General features: G+C 37.2%; 1 protein-coding gene across 1 annotated transcript in view; it reads left to right on the forward strand.

The window, feature by feature from the left end:
* OSBPL6 (oxysterol binding protein like 6) overlaps positions 1 to 16,355 on the forward strand; it is an 80,514-nt gene that overhangs the window by 22,974 nt on the left and 41,185 nt on the right. The window contains exon 2 of the mRNA XM_052675572.1: positions 8,793 to 9,032. Within this exon, the coding sequence (XP_052531532.1) occupies positions 8,889 to 9,032 (144 nt within the window). The 5' untranslated portion in view covers positions 8,793 to 8,888. The remainder of the gene's footprint in view (positions 1 to 8,792; positions 9,033 to 16,355) is intronic.

Genomic DNA, 16,355 nt, shown 5'->3' on the forward strand with positions numbered 1-16,355 from the left:
TGCAGGGAGATTATTTGTGGTTTCTGCCTGCTATTGGATGCTGTTACAGAGTATATTTCTAAGATGAACTAATTTGCAGAATTTTCTTGACTCTGTTTATGTTAGATGGCCACAGTGTTTTTTCTAGTTTTATAACCTGTCTGTGTATAATAATTGATACTTTTTTGAAGTAGTTTTCTATTTATAATACTTTTTGGTAATCAGTGACTACTGGACAGCATACAGCCTTTCTGTGATGAAAATGTTCTAGGACTGTAGAGGTATTTTTTTTATGTGAAATGTGCCTGAGGGCATTTCTATTCTCAGATCCACCTTTGTACACAGGTGGAAGCAATTTAGTGTAGTGTAATTTCAACTGAAATTGCTAATGTTGGAGGTAGAGTTCCTGTTATAGCAGATGTTACTTTTGTGTGTTTTTACACTGTTTTCTGTCAGTGCAGTTGAGTGTTCATTTATTAGTATTTCAAAAGCAGGAAGAACTAAGCATGTTTAACTATTGATGTGCGCTGGGCTTTATAACAGTGTGATGATAGGGAATATTCTGCTTTTCTTTATGGAAGAGTCAAGAGATAACTGTGTATTAAAAGGAAAGGTTCTTTTTGTTTGCTTTGCCACTGACTGCTTCTGTCAGGAAACTACTTTTGGAGCAACTCGCTTGTTCCTGAGTTCATTTGAATTCCAGTCAATGTATCGTAGAGTATGCAGAAGCTTCAAAAGCAGCTATTCCATTTCATTGTGTTTTCAGCCTCAACTGAGAGTCCTAATGGTTTTGTGAAGTGCTCAAGATGTTTTTTGTACTGCACTGGCATAACCTGTAACAGTTTATTTTTCTCTTCTGTCTTTCTAATGAAACTGTCACTGAATGAGCCATAAAGAAATTCAGGTAGTAATGAGATAAACAGCCTCCCTGTTCCTTCTTGATGTTTGATGTCTTGATGTTTTCCCAGTTTAGACATAAGCTATTAATTGTATTATCCTGTGTAGCTCTGATCGGCTGTGATACTTAATGTTTGTCCAGCTAATTGCTTCCAAGAATGAAATTCCCATAGTGTAACTATACTTCAGTTTTTGTTCTTGGATGTGACCTTCAATTTGGCAACCCAGAAACTACATTGCATGGAAACTCTGATTAACCCTCCAATTTTGTGCATCAATTTTCTGTGACCTGAACGAACTCCAGCAACCCTGTACTCCCATAAATACATTGTGCTTCAAGACAGCAGCAATTTCTGAGGCGTCCTTCTTACAGTCATTTCATTGATGCACAGTTCAAAATTCAATAAAATAGGCATTTCTTACCTTGTTCTGAGACACAGAAATCAACATTTTCTGCTAGATTTGAAACATGCAGCAAAAATGTAAAAGTGATGAGGTAGTGGAAATAGAACATGCAGAGAAATGAGAGATAGGTTTATAAAACGTGGGTGATAAAGTGCATCCAGACACGAATTTTGAGCACCACAAGCATGTATCATGCTCCTACACTCGAGGCTTGGAAGCATTTTGTAGGTCTACATTTGTAACCTTTCATAAAGGAAATCAAGCTTTGTGCTTTAGATCACTGCCCAATTGAAACTTGTATATAAAAGCAAACGGAGTCTTTTGCCTTCTGAAGTGCTGTTGCTTTGTCTAGGTTGCCCAGAACTAAAAACAAAACAAAACAGAAATCATTATTAAAATAAAATTAAGGGACTGCTTGCTATTTATTCTTGTCCATATATTTATTCAAGAGGTTTTTTTAGAGAAAGAATTCACTGAAAATTGTGTTGTTTTATCCATAAAAAGCACAGTACGTGAAAGCATTTTCTGAGTTTTGATTACAGTTTTCAGTCTTTTTGTCTTGTATTAAAAACTTGGGAAAAAAAAATCATGCCTTGAAATTTTTTCATAGAAACAGATCTTTCAGTATGTGATATAAAAACGAGATGGAAGGATGGAATAGTATGTGGTGGGTTTTTTTGGTTTTTTTTTTTTCTTCTGTTGTTTTTAAGCGTGTTTGAATCATACATCATCTTGGAAAGGATGATAATATATAGCATTTAATTTTTCTTGTTTTTTATCTAACTGGGATATAGTGCATTGTATTTCTGTGTTTCTGTGTGTGTTCACATATATATACATACATGCTTAAAACTCTGCTCACAGCAGTCTGTTACAAACACATGAAACACAGGTCAATATACAACCTCTGTATTATGCTAAAAATTTCAATGCCATGCAAATTATTGTAGTGGCAGCCTGAGAAATGAGAAACAACAAAAATCCTGATGAAAATCTTAGAGTCATTTCAGCTATTGAAACAATCCTCAGAGACTGGGTAATGAGGTGAACGCGTATTTTGAAATTATCTTTGAAGTTGGAGGTTTGGAATGCTGAAATGCCACTAATTGCCATGTGTGCTTCAGGGATCTGAGGAGGGTGGAAAACTGCTTAATTGTGTAGGCAAGCAGAAGATAGGAAAGGCAGATTCCATACTGACCTCTTCTTGTCTGAATCTGATTATCAGTTGTTTGACCTCATCCATCTATTTGATGAAGTCTGTCAAAATGGTGTGTTTTACTGACATATATGCATGCAGGTACCACTCTGGAAAAAAATTATACGTTTTTATGTGTTAAGTGTTAAGTCGTACCAGTTGTGAAGTGCTGGGAGAGCACCGTGTCATCAGAGAATGGCATTGAAGTAAGAGCATCTCAGAGGGTGGTTGCTGGTGCAGCTATGTGGCATAAATGTTTTAAGTGATAATGACTATGAAACCAAACAGAACTCCATTAAAAAAAAAAAAAAAAAAAAAAACAACAAAAAAAAAACAACCAGAAACTCCAGGAATCCTTCCCAATAGGACATTCTCAAGATGAAACCTAAGGATGTTTAATAGGAACAGTCACCAATTTGGGAAATGCTATCTTAATTCATTTTAATTTCTTTAATAATTCTTTCAAGTGCGTGCTTTTGTGGAGGGTGACAAATGTAGAGCTGTAAAACATAGCTGCAATGGAAGTTCTGTCTTTTTTTTTGATACTTTGGCTGCATTCATACCAGTCAAGAAGATGCAGTAGTGTAATTAAGAGCAGTGGTACAGGTTTAGACTTTACTCTTAAACGTTGTATCTTGGCCAGTTAATAATGTGATCTAGAAAATTGCATGTGGAAATAGGTAATAACTGCTTTTGTCTGGCATCGTAAAACAAGATGTGCATTTGTTATTCAAACCTCAAATTGACAACTTTTAAAATACTTGAATGAGCCAATGGAAATGAATTCTAATAAATTCTATCTTAAAAAGCATGTAGTGCAGAGAGACGACTTTTCTTGTAGCGCTTTATTTGTGCCTATTCACAAATACTGGACCTAAAAACAATCAATGTTCCCGTAGGTCAGCAGTGTTGTGTTGGTAACTATCTGGGGTTTAAAATGCACTAGTCAGAAAGTCAGGACGTGCCTTTTGATAATTAAGCTGAATATTAGCCTTGAAAGTTATTACTGGAGCAATTCTGCTATTGAAACTGTACTAAAAAAAGGGTGTGGGAAAGTGGATGATAGGAAATTAGTGAATTTCTGGATTAAAAAAGAGAAGGTTGTGTTCTTCGCTTTTTTCCTTTTTTTTTTCCCCATTCTGTAAACATGCAAAATTCTGACAATAATTCTTCTGAATCCAGAATTGAATCCTTATGACTTCTGATAGAACCTGTAAAAAAAACTTATCTTAAAAACTAATTGGGTAAACTATCAATTTTTAGGAGAAGGTTTTAAAGTGATAAATCTGTTAGGAAAGTAGTGGTTTTGTTTTGTTTTCTTTGCTTTTTACGGTATTTTCTTTTTAATGAATCATTTTTAACAGGACATAGAAATGCAGCAAACCTTGAATCCAGAGCAGCTATTTCTGATGTTGCCAGAAGCAGCAATGTTTCGGCAGTGGTGGCAGTCTGGTGACAATACTTTCTCAGATGGGTGGATGGGAGCTGCAGGATCTGACAGTAATGTTTGCTTGTTTGGCTAAGGATCAATAGAGAGTATAACTAAGGAGCAGCACAGCTGCTATCCTCAGGTTAGCAAATGAGGCTGTTTCTTACCGAAGCCAGCTGTTAAACTATTGTCTGCAGAGTGGTTTGCTAGATTACTTATGTGGTCTCTGCTCATCTTTCAGCTTCTTTGGAGTTGGTTATTGATCAGATTGCATGCTGTATTTTCACTCTGTCACTGTACACATAGAGCATGCTACAGAGTTCGTCTCACCCCGCTGAATCATAAATGTTCATGTGGCTGACTCACATATAGGGATTGTAAAGTGATTGATTTGCAATTTTATAGAGAGGGGGAAGAAAGAAAAATTGCTTATTTCCCATTAATGGTCTATGAAATTGCCACAGCATTGAGATATATTGTTTCTATTACATTCTTGTGTTTGCAGCATTTATGTGTTGCAGCAGGGGAGCATGGTTAGGATTTTCCTGCATGGAAATCAGTGGAATCAGTGGGGGGGGGGACAGGTTGTTGTGTATCCCGCATAACATGGCAAAAGGGGTTGTTCTCTGTTGGATGTTGCAGAACAGAATGAGCGTGCTGTACAGATGCACGCTTCACACAACCTTCTCCTTCCCGATGAATAACACAGCCTGTGTTGATGCATCAGTGTGAAGATGGCTTTGGTTGGAGGAGTGCCAGAGACATTTGCGTATTTTTAGTTAACTTAAGCTCAGAGGCAGCATTCTGCACCCTAAATTGTCTTCTCAAATTATGCCAATAGTGCATAGGTTATTAAACAGGCTATAAAGCATACTGGGCATTCTTGCAGAAAAGAAATCAATCAGAGGATGCAAAGAGCCAGTGAGAAATAACACCACATTTGTCACTGAAGTCTGTTTTTTTTGAATTAAGATTTCATTTGATGTTACCCATTGAAAACTTATATTAATGTGAGATGCAGGTTTATTTATAGTTCTGTATTTCTGCAAGTCATCTGTTTGTACACTTTGTCCATTAACATCCATATCTAATGCTAGATGAGGCTGCCCAGGGCCCCATCCAACCTGGCCTTGAGCTCCAGGCATGGGGCATTCACAGTGTCTTTGAGCAAGATTGTAACAACATGGTTTTTTAATGTTGTTCTTTTAGGTTTCTTTATTTTCTAGAAATATTCTATCACAGTATGCAGCTTGTTTGTGTTTCCAGTGAAGCTAACAGCAAAATTGCTGGTGATGGATGAAAGAAAAAAAAAAAAAAAGTGAAAAATGCTTTGAAAGCATTGGTTTCATTTAGGTAAATTGAATTGGTTCACCAAAAAATGAGATATATAATTGTTTGTTTCAATCTTAGTTACAGAGACAAGCATCTCTTTAAATCAGTTTCACAAATTTATTTCTACCATGCTCTGAAAAAGATGTACTACCTAAATTTTAAGCCAAAATTGGAAGATAAGCTCTAGCAATGGAGACAAACAGAATCTAAACTTAGTGTTCAAGAACAATAGCAAAAACCTCAGTTCTAGCTCTTGCTAATTCACATTAATATCTTTGTTTTACTTATAGTGCTCATTTTCTCAAATATCCTACTTCTGGTTTTTAACTTTTGACCCTGAACTGCTCCTCCATCAGAAATTTCCATGTATAACTAATAGCAGGTTTTTTTGCTTCTTGCCCTATTTAACAGGGGCAGTAACTTCCAATGTTTGCTTCTTCAAGTGTGAAGGGGGTATTTTAGTATTACACTTTGTGAGGGACAGCAGTTGATAAATAAAGTGTGGTCTGAGAGAGCTACTGGTTAGCTTTAGGCTACTGGTTAGCTTAGGGAACACCACAGAATCAGAGGAGTTTGGCTTAGGTGTACACTGCTGTTTTTTTAAAAAAAAAAAAAAAAGAATTTTAAAGCATTTCAAACCTAATGAGTACAGAACCGTTTCTGCTGAGTACCACTTGCTAGCTTTGCATTTGCTTTTACAACAGCACCTACGCTTCCCGAAAGCCTTAAAAACACATTTAAAGTGGCAGATCGCCGTCATCCTGTGCCAAAGCTAAATATAAATGTTTCCACACGTCAACTGAGTGAAGATCAGATGTTTTAAAAAGCATTTGATTTTCATTTGCCCAAAGGCTGCTCTGCTAAAAATTTTTTCAGTGACCTCATGGCTGAAAGTGAATGAAAATTTGTCCTTTTAGCTGTTTCATAACTTGACTGTTCTGCACAGCTTTGTGACCTGGGATTATTATTTCTTTGTTCTGTTATTTCTAACTTTCATCATTTGAGTTTTGATTTGTAGGAAAATTGCATAGATCTTGAGGTATCGTTGTCAGTGCACATCTTTGATTGAAATTTGCCCGATATGTTTGTAGGGTATGAAAATGCTGTTCAGCTAGATCAGTTCCTAGCATGCTAGGCTGAAAGGAAAGGCGTCTCTGAGAGCAGCTTCATTAAGCTTTCACTTTGAAGTCCTGAAACAAATGTGTTGTGCAGCCTTCTTTTTCAAAAACTGTACTGCTGGTTAATGCCCTCCCAAGTGCTGTTCATTTATTCCTTAGAGCCAAATGTTGGCTTTCCCTCCTTGCTTTTGTGCATCTTTCATCTATGGAAGATAAAGTTCAGTGCTTTTTAGTAAGTTGTATTTTCCCAAAAAAAAGACAATTTGACCTGATAACGAATATTTAAAAACGTTTAGTATTTGTCTTGCTGCATACAAGTAATGCAAATACTATTCACAGTAGTGCTATTGTGTGCGAACCTTAATTTTAATCAAATGCAAATGGAAGCCTGCAAACAGAAGTGGCAAAATGTGAAGAACTACAGCAGCTCTGGAAGATGGATTTATTTATTTATTTATTTATTGCATTTGAGGCTCACCGTAGCTGAACAGGGTGCAGAAGAGGACTCAGAATGGGAGCAGGGCAGAGCAGAGAGGAGCTCAGTTCTGCTGTGCCTGGGGACTTGGCTACAGTCAGCCAACTTCAGTGAAACAACTGACAGCTGGCTCTGTGCCTGCAGCCCCAGGTGGAGTTCTGCTGCCTGATTAACCAGCAAGCCTTGGCTGGACTTGGGGGAAGCTTGCTGGACATAGGGAGATCCCAGGGTCAGCTACACAAGCTTTTCTTTTGGAGCTCTTTTGTCTATCCTGGTTGACTCCACTGCTGGGCCTGCTACAAGGGACTTCTAGGTCATTTTGCTCAGAGTGGCAAAACTAAGTAAGAACTGGAAATAGCTTCTGTTACTAGTAATAACATTTTGCATCTAATAAGTTAAATTGCTAGTGAGCCCTAGTGACTTCCTGCAACCACTGTCTTGTAGCTGGCTAGAGCAGATCCTGCTTATTTTTTTAGACCACTTCTTCTAGCAGGAGTGTTTCAACCAGAGAGGAACAGAAAAATTGTCAAGATATTCAGGTTGTATGGGCTAGTGAAACAGCTGTGCCCTCCCAGCCATGCCATCAGCATTCTGTGTGAGCTCTACAGATGTTACACGGGGTCTGTAATGCTGCAGGAGGCTCCTTAATGGAGATGAAAATTCATCCACGGGATGAGGATGAGTTTCATGTTTGCGAAAGTACTGACAAAATAATAAATTGAGATTATTTAACTTTCCACAGTACAGTAAGCAGGGAAGGTGTTATATATTTTTCATTTTAAAATGACTTGCTCATTAGACACAATTCCTGCAGAAGACATACAGAAGACCTGTGATACTGCTCAGATTCTGCTCTTGAACAATGTGAATTTTCAAGTGTTGCCAGAATAACAGATGACAGCATGAAGTCTGTCACTTACAAGCCGTCACAGAACTTGACTCCAGCAAAAGAGTGATTGTTAGGGCGTAATATTCTGAAACTGCTGGCTGCAAGATGAAATGTAATTATTTAGCTGCCTCATCTGGGTTTAGGAAGATAGTCTTGCATGGCCATTTGTTGTGACTGGAGTAGCTAAAGCTGTGTCTTCATCATGTCATAATTTCTTGAGCCCACGATCATTTCTGAGTGTGTTGGTTAATGTATTTTGTCCTGATCTCATTAAGTACGGTGCATGACAGTACCTTTCTCCACACCCATCTTAAGCCAGCTGTACTGCGCAGACTCTTGATGTGCTGTCACAACAGCATTTTTGGAAGGACATCATGTTTCTTAATTAGGGAAAGAGCAATGGAGAAGACGGGTGATAGTCTCAAGCAGAGGCATCATTCCAGGGAATGGTTTTATCTGAGGCTGGTTAGCTGCTCAGTGGGATGGGAGGAGGAACTAGGATGCGGAAGTGTATGGAGTGAAATGAAGGCGAAGAGATTGCTGTTGTGGGCAAAGCAGACTCAGTCTGGGGAAAATTAGATGGACTTATTGCTAAATAAAATAGATTTGGATAGAAAGAAATCTAAGACATTAAACCTGTACCTTACCAGGGCATGGATGATGGGCAATGGTCAGTACGGAAATTTTCCCTTCCACTCTTTCCTCCTCACACTTTTCTCAGGTTGAAGTGGGTTCCCTGTGGGCTGCACTTACGTCAGGAATATCCAATTTTGGTGTGGCTACTGAGGAGTTACTTGATAGTGTTGAGATATCATGTAATATGAGATATTGACCGCTTGAAATAGATTGTAAACTCTGTGTGGGAATTGCTGTGAATTGCCTAGGCCTTTCCATTGAGGCTTTTGGAGATATCGTATGTGAGAATGTGTTTGTATTGGTTAGAACAAGGAAAGGAAGTAAAAATTCGGGAGGTCGGTTGAATTAAGTAGTGACTGTCAATAGGTGTCTGTGCTACAGAGCTGTTTTAAAGTGAAAATGTATTCATTCTCCTTCTCTCATTTTTCATTGTTAAGGTGAAGTTCAGCTGAGTTTAAACTCTTTTGGCACTCCATAAGCTGTGAAACAGAAGAATGCAGAAGAGTATCCCTTCCTTGCCTTTTAGTACATGAATGATAAGAGCACAAGATCATTACTGCAAGTTTTCTGCGAAGATGAGTTCGGAGGAGAAGAGTATATCTCCTGCTCACAAAACATCCACTCCATCACATAGAAGTGCCTCCTGTTCATCATCGTCTCAGAGGGATAGGAGACAGGTAAGGAGAAAAGTCTGACCCGTGAGACGTCTAGTGAAATTATTTATTCCTGTAGAGTTCTTTGCAGTATGAGCCTACAGTTGCTCTGTTTTTCTTTATATATAAAAATCTCTTTGTTAACTAAACTACAGAGATTTGTCACCTTTCCTCAAGATTATATTTCAATTCTATTTAAATGTTATATTGTTAGTCCTCTATGAAAGCACTTAAGATTTTAAATATAATTTGGTTTACTACAAATTTACCCTGATTGCTTGAAGTCATGTAGTAGCAGTCCAGTTATGTTAGACTTCTGTCTATGTGAATGAATCACATTATTTCTCTAGGATCCTTCTCAGAAAGGGGTGTACTATTTCCACTCAAAGCAACCTGTGCACCCTGTGGGTTTTTTTTAGTGAGCTGGCTGTACAGTCTGGCTCCAGCATCAGGGATCCTTTAGAAAGCATCAAGAGCTATTATCACAGATCGTAGCTTGTAATAAATGCAGTATTTGGGACTGAAATATTTGCTTAGAATAAAAACGTACTTTGAAACTTGGACTTAATGGGAATCTTAAATACTAAATGAGATTTTAAGTTAACACCATCCTGTTTAAAAAGAACTATGGAAATATTATCATTAATGCAATAATGTTGTTTTTTCAGCTAAACAAGAGAAAGAGGCAGGAAAAGAACTTTAATTAGTGTTTGTGTGGTAGACATTTACTTGAGTGACTGTAGCTTAAGAAGGTTTTCCCAGCCACTTGAACGCCAGCTGGGATGCTTTTTACTCACTGCTGATGAAGTAGTTTTCTTTTTTCTTACCTGAATTGTAAAACTCCAAAGACAAAGTATTTTGGCAAGTGCTATAACGCTTATGGCTTTGAGTGTAAATAGTCTCACCATCAAGTATATTTTAACTGTTAAACAGTGAAAAGAATTCTGATATGTGTTTGTCAACAGGCAGAAATTGTCTGGGATTTTAAAAAATCATTTCTAATGCCTTTCAGTTTAGGCAAAAGACGGATGATAAATACTTTCCCTTCTGTGTTGTATAGAAATAGGGATAGCTGTATTTGGTTACATTCTAGTTACTGTATGGTATCCCCTTAATTTTTTTGCTAATTTCACTTGAAACTTTGATGTTCTGAACAACAACATGTTTTGTATCATTCTGCAGTTAAATCCAAAGAATGGAAGACTTGTGAGGGCTGCTTATTCTCCGAATATTGTTTGCAATTAGGTAGTTTGGTAGGATTGTGCAAGGGAGAATTAAAAAAAAAAAATTGCCTTTGGGAATATGTGTTACCATAAATCTAGTAGCTACCATATTTGTTACCATGGCAACAGGGTAGTGTAAGGTATACCTGTCATTACAATAAAATGGATGCTTAACTTTAAGTCTGTATTTGGTCACTGAAATGTGAAGCATGAATTTAAAATAGCCTGAAGAGGTTGATGGTGTGATGGTGCATCTAGAGCTATCTTGGATCCAATAATGTCTGAAGGTGCTTAGCCAGTGTATCTAGGAAATGTGGAATGGAAAGGAAAAGAATGAAAAGCATTCCTATTGGTGTTTTTAGTGATAGAGGCAGGGAAATATTGAGGAGAATGAATGGATCAGCGATTTTCTTCTGCAGCTGGAGTGAGCAATGCAGCATGAGATACAACGGTACTGTACCCAAGGAAGTGAACATACCAGTGGTTCCTTTCTGCATAGTTTTAGATTCAGCAAATCATGCGTATTCTTTGTACCACCAACTGTTACAACTATATGTCTAATTTATTTCCTCACTTCTGGCATTATTTGTACACATTTTCCTTTTTGTAGGATTTCCCTAGAACGTAATCATGGTTGAGGCTGTAGGGGATTTTGGTGTTTGAAAAAGCTTCAAAGTTTTCTCTTACTGCCTCCTCAAACTCTTCATAGGAGCTGGGAAAAAAACATCCTCTCAAAAGGCGTAATCTGTATGGATGTGCAATGTGATTTGACTGGGTACAGTGTCAATGTGGCTTTCATTGTCATATGTGAGGATAACACTTGATATTTCTAGATGGTTAATGATTGAAATCTTCCCATCATATAATTCTTGTCAAAGTCACACTAGCAATTACGGAACAGTTTCCCAATAAATTATGGTGGGGGAAGTTGAATGAGTGTGAACTTGGCTATGATAAATCATCTCAGGGAGAGTGGAAAATGTCATGCTGTATATAATGCTGGCATTTTAATGTAGCTCTCTTATTTGTGCAATATACATCACCTAAGAGAATTAGCAGTCAGCAAAAGCTTTGACATTGCCAATTTGTAGTCTCCATGACTACGTAATTGATAAATGAACAGAATGTTTTGAAGCCAGCAATAGCAAAAAAAAAAAAAAAAAAAAAAAAAAAAAAAAAATTGGGATCAAGCTTTTATTGTCATAGGAACTTCAGTGTCATTTGCTCTCAACAAAATCTTGGTTGATTTGGATGATCAGAGAGGCCCACGCCAGACCTCTGTTGTTTAACCCTTGGGCTGAGCCATGCTGAAGGGCAGTTGTGTGGTTGTGATGGGCACACTGCAGAGAGGAGCAACAGAGCAGATAGTCTCTGTCAATTGCAGGAAGACTAGCACTGTTTGTAGGAAGTGCAGTTACATTTTGTAAAAGCTTATGTTATGTATTCAGTCTGGTGATTGTTAAGTCTTTGTGAATGTTCTGTATTTTAATTCTTGACTAAGTACGCAAGTCATACTGCAGTTTATATTGTTAAATATTCACTGCAATGTGTAGGCAGTAATACTGTGCTGAGAAGGAAAGCATGTTGTAAGGTTAACATGGTTTAGTAAATTGAGGCCTGACCCCTGGCTATTAAACCTGTGGTCACAGAACAAAGTGTGTGTTGTAGAAGAAGATTAAAAAAAAAAAAATAAAATAATAATGATAAAGTTTTGAACAAAGACAAGAATTTGACTTTTCTTACCACTGTCTAAAGGATGGCTAATATGTGATGGAAAGTGAATTTAGCAGCATCTGCTGTTTTCAATGTGGAGGCTTGTTTTCTAATGTCTCAGTTTTCTTTTTGTTCTTTTAGGAAGGAGGCATGATCAGCTGTTATCTTTCTGCTGCTTTCTGTCCCATTACTGTTTCAACAAAACCGTACAGCAAACATAAAAGAATAGCTTTTAGTTCTGCTGCATTTAGCTTTGTATGGTCATCTTTCTAATAGGAGAGCTTTCATATTTCAAACGATGCTGTGTTTTAGCCATATGTGTAGACTGAAAAATGGAGGCTACGAAGGAAAAAGATTTTTTTTTGATTGATTGTTTTAAAATATTTCAGCACCTTTTGCTTGATAGTATAGGTTGGCAGAAAGAGGCACATCACGTACACGGGTTCATCGTGGTTGCTGGCAATTCAAGTCATTTGAAAGAATCTCTCTTTTCATTGCAGCATTCCATTTAGCATATTTGATACTTTTTCTGGGACACTCAGAATAACTGGATGTGTGAGAGCTGATGAAAGGACTTGAAGAATGTTAACGCTTGCATGGTTGCTTTTTTTGGTTTTATTTTTAGTACATTGAATTTCCTCAAACTCAACTTTCTCTTTATGAACACTTATGATCAGTGCTACAATATCAAAGACATTTTTTTGTCTGAGTGATTTCTGACTCATAAATAATGACAATATGGCTGATGGCTCTTCATCTCTGCCTGTCTGTTTGGTTTGCGTCAGAAGTTGTTGCTCACACAAGACTGCAGCACAGTGTAATATATTCCAATGTAGAAATCTGGGAACGTTTATATCCTATATTTGAGTAGATGCTCAAAGTACTCTTGCTCACTGCTGACAGCCTGTTGTGACATGGTGAAAAAAATTCTTGTGGTTACCTGTAAATTTCATTTGGTTTTGTTACTCCATGACTTTAAAGGAAAGGAAATCAAAGACAGATAGCTGTTGGTAGTTACATACAGACCTGACAACAGTGAACTTTATTCCTAACTTTGTGCTGCAGCAAAGTGTAGACTTTTGCAAGTAGTTTAACTTCTCAATAGTTTGTGAGAATTATTTCAATAATTGCTAATCTCTTTCAGAGTTTCAAATTGAAGGTGCTATTAAATTCCGAGTACTGTTGTTGCAGTAAAGTAATTCTCTTTTGCTGTCTCTTTCCTAATTAACTCTCTTCAGAATAACACAGATGAAGCAGCATTAGTGCAGGAAGTGTTAAATACTTTAGATGGCAGCAACTCACTGGAGCAAACAATTAATCTAAGGGAGTTAAAGAATGAAGTGGTGAAATTAGTAACAAAAACATGCAATTAATTTTTAAATCAGCTAACTGCTTCTACTCTGTAGGTTTTTTATAATTCTCTGCATTTAACACAGTCTGTAAAGCTTCATTACGTTAAGAAGACAGTGGCTTTTATTTCAGCATCTGAAAAAAAATGTCTGAAAGGAGGAATTGAGTTACTTAGGAAGATATAGGACCACCACTGTGAATGTTCAATGATATAGCACTTGTCATTGAAATCATAACTCCCAGGCCTACCAGATTCCTTATTTGTCACTTATTACAGTGAATTTAATCCATGAGCAATTGTCTACAAGTGATCCAGTTGTTGAGAGTAATTGTATATATGTACCTAAAGTGTTGTTCCATATGTGTCTGAGCCCACCAACATGGCTGTTGGAATTACCTTGCCTCCAGAAGTATGGGGGCACAGTGGGGTTCACAGGCGTGCACTGGAGAGATTTCTTTTTAGACTGTCAGTTTGATTAGAAATGGCCTGTGTAGCTATCTTCTGTTGTAAAACACAGGAAATTGCTTGCATAAAAGCTCAATTACCCATGCAAATTAAGATAGATAAAGTACTATTTTTAGAACATGTTCACTCCTGCTCTCTTTGTCTCGTTTTTCCCCCTCTGCTGTGCTTGTGCCTGCATAGGCATGTTTCCCTTCCTTTTCTTGACAATGTAAGCTAAAAGGTCAGCTTTTACATAAAATAATAGAAGTCATACTACTCAAGTGTCCCCAAACATTGAGATTATTACAGTAAGCACTCATTTTCTAACTTGATCCCTAAAGGGCTGCTATTGATGAGGGGTGTGTGTATGTGTATGTACACACAAGCACAAATTCTGACAAGTCCAGTGCTTCCAAAGTGATGTTTATGATTTCTTCAAGAGAAAAGGAAGCATGATTTTGGTTTCATTACTTCAGTGGAGATAAAAGACAAAATAAAAAATGGAGATGATGGCAGGCATGGTATGAAGGCTTCTGTTTGCAAGATACTTGTGCAAGATTGGAAGGATCCATATTCAAGACTCAGAAATGTGTTAGGCAAAATAAGTGCATGCCATAGTAAAATTATTTATTGTACCAGAGTCTGTTTTTTCCTAAATACCCTAGCATTGGAAATGAAGCTGTTCGGTCACAAGTGTGTTTTCTTCCTCAGTAGTATTTTGCGCTTTTAGATGAGTGTCCAACTTTATGGTACTTGATTTACATTAAACTTGTTTGCAACCATTTATTAGAGTGAAAACCGTATATATTTTCTGAAGGCCTATCACCATGGATTCTTGAATTAGTTAATATATGAGTACAGCACAGAAATCTTCTGTTATGGAGATTTTTTTCCCCTTATTTTCTTTTGCTAGCTACGTCAGCATTAATAAAATGTATTCTGGGGCTGTTTAGAGAAATATCAATCCTTTCAATTGTGATTTTTCAATGGTCATAATAAAGCTTTGTATCATTTAGTGAACACTTACATTTTCTGTCAGATATTGCCAGTTTATCTGTTGTGCTTTTTTTGAGTTAAAATCTTGTCAAAATCTAAAATGTAAAAGATTTAAAGACTTGGGCTATGATTTGGTAGTCATCCCAAATCCACTGTCACTCCAACTGATTGCTGGCATGATGACAGCTCTTCTCTGCTTTGCCCAGTTCTGTAAATGCCTTCCTCTAAGAAACTCATCAGAGAAGCAAGAACTTCAGCTTATTGAAAGTTTCTTCTAAAAGTAAAGGATCCTTTGCTTCCAGAGGCTAAAAGCATTGGTGTAACATACTGCCTTAAAATGCAAAAATAGAACTCCAGAAAGAGTTGATGACAAACCTGCAGAGCAAAAATCCTTGATATTTCTGTAGGACCACAGTGATTTCACATGAAGAAAAAAATACACAGAAAGAAAGGAAGGAGAGATACAGTGTTAGAGGCAAGGTTGCTTTGCTTTGTGATCACCCTTCTCTGTGATATCTGGGACTTTGTCTTTATTCTAGCATCAACTAAAGGAAAGTCAGACCTGCCCGAGGAGCAGCCTAAGATAAAAGCAAATTTCAAGGTTATTACTTTTGCGAGTAATATTGCAAAGCAACTCAGCATTTATCAGAGCTCTATTTAGAAGGTATCAAAACTGCATTTACCCTGCTACTGCTGTTGTGTTTCAGGTAACTGGAAAATGCTCTGTTTTTAGATGACAGCAAGTGATTAAGTGTTTCACTTCATATGATGTGGGCTTGAAATACAGGCATAAGTCTTTGCAGGGGTATCTAGATTGTAAAAACAATGCCAGTGAAAACAGCAGATTAAAAAAAAATGCACAGACTATTACTCTGGATTAAAAACAAAAACAAAACAAAAAACAAAACAAAAACAAAAAACAAAACAGCAAAAAACAACAAACCACCACCAGAAGAGAGAAAAGCTTTATTTTGCATTGATGCTGAAGTGTCAATTAACGTCTTGTGGTTATGAGTGTTGAAGGCTGCTGAATGCTGTGAGCAAGAACAGTCACCCACCAATTCTTTGTCATGTTGTGCCCATTTTTGAAATAAAGAGAGTCTTAGCCCAATGTGAGTGGTAAATTCCTCACCAGCTTGTCTTTTTCTTGAAAGTCAGTAAATTATAAACTGAATGAGAGAGCTCATTGCATTAAATGCTATTAATTTCATTAAATAATTAAGCAGCAAAGCAGCAATAGAGACCTGAGTGCCAGATGTGTCCTTCATTGGATTTCCTATCTCTAATTACTTTTCCCTTTGAATACACATTTGAATGTTTTGGTTTTTTTTTCCAGAGGGAAGTCATATTTACCTAAGAAGCATTAGGGTCTGCAGCCTCTGTGACCTGATGGAGACCAGAGGTTCCGAGCTAATGTTGTTTGGGTAGATAAGTTGAATGGGTCACTGACCTCTTCAGTAGGAGACAAAATTGATATTAGTGTCAATTATACAGAGTCAAAATATGCAGAAGATGCTGTAAGATACATTTTCTATCTATTCTTGCCTTCTAGAGAACGTGAGGATATGAAATGTCATCACATCATTATTCTTTTCCATCAGCTTCCTTTAGGAAGTGATG

This window comes from Tympanuchus pallidicinctus, unplaced genomic scaffold, assembly GCF_026119805.1.
Source record: "Tympanuchus pallidicinctus isolate F22 unplaced genomic scaffold, pur_lepc_1.0 scaffold15, whole genome shotgun sequence".
Lineage (NCBI taxonomy): Eukaryota > Metazoa > Chordata > Aves > Galliformes > Phasianidae > Tympanuchus > Tympanuchus pallidicinctus.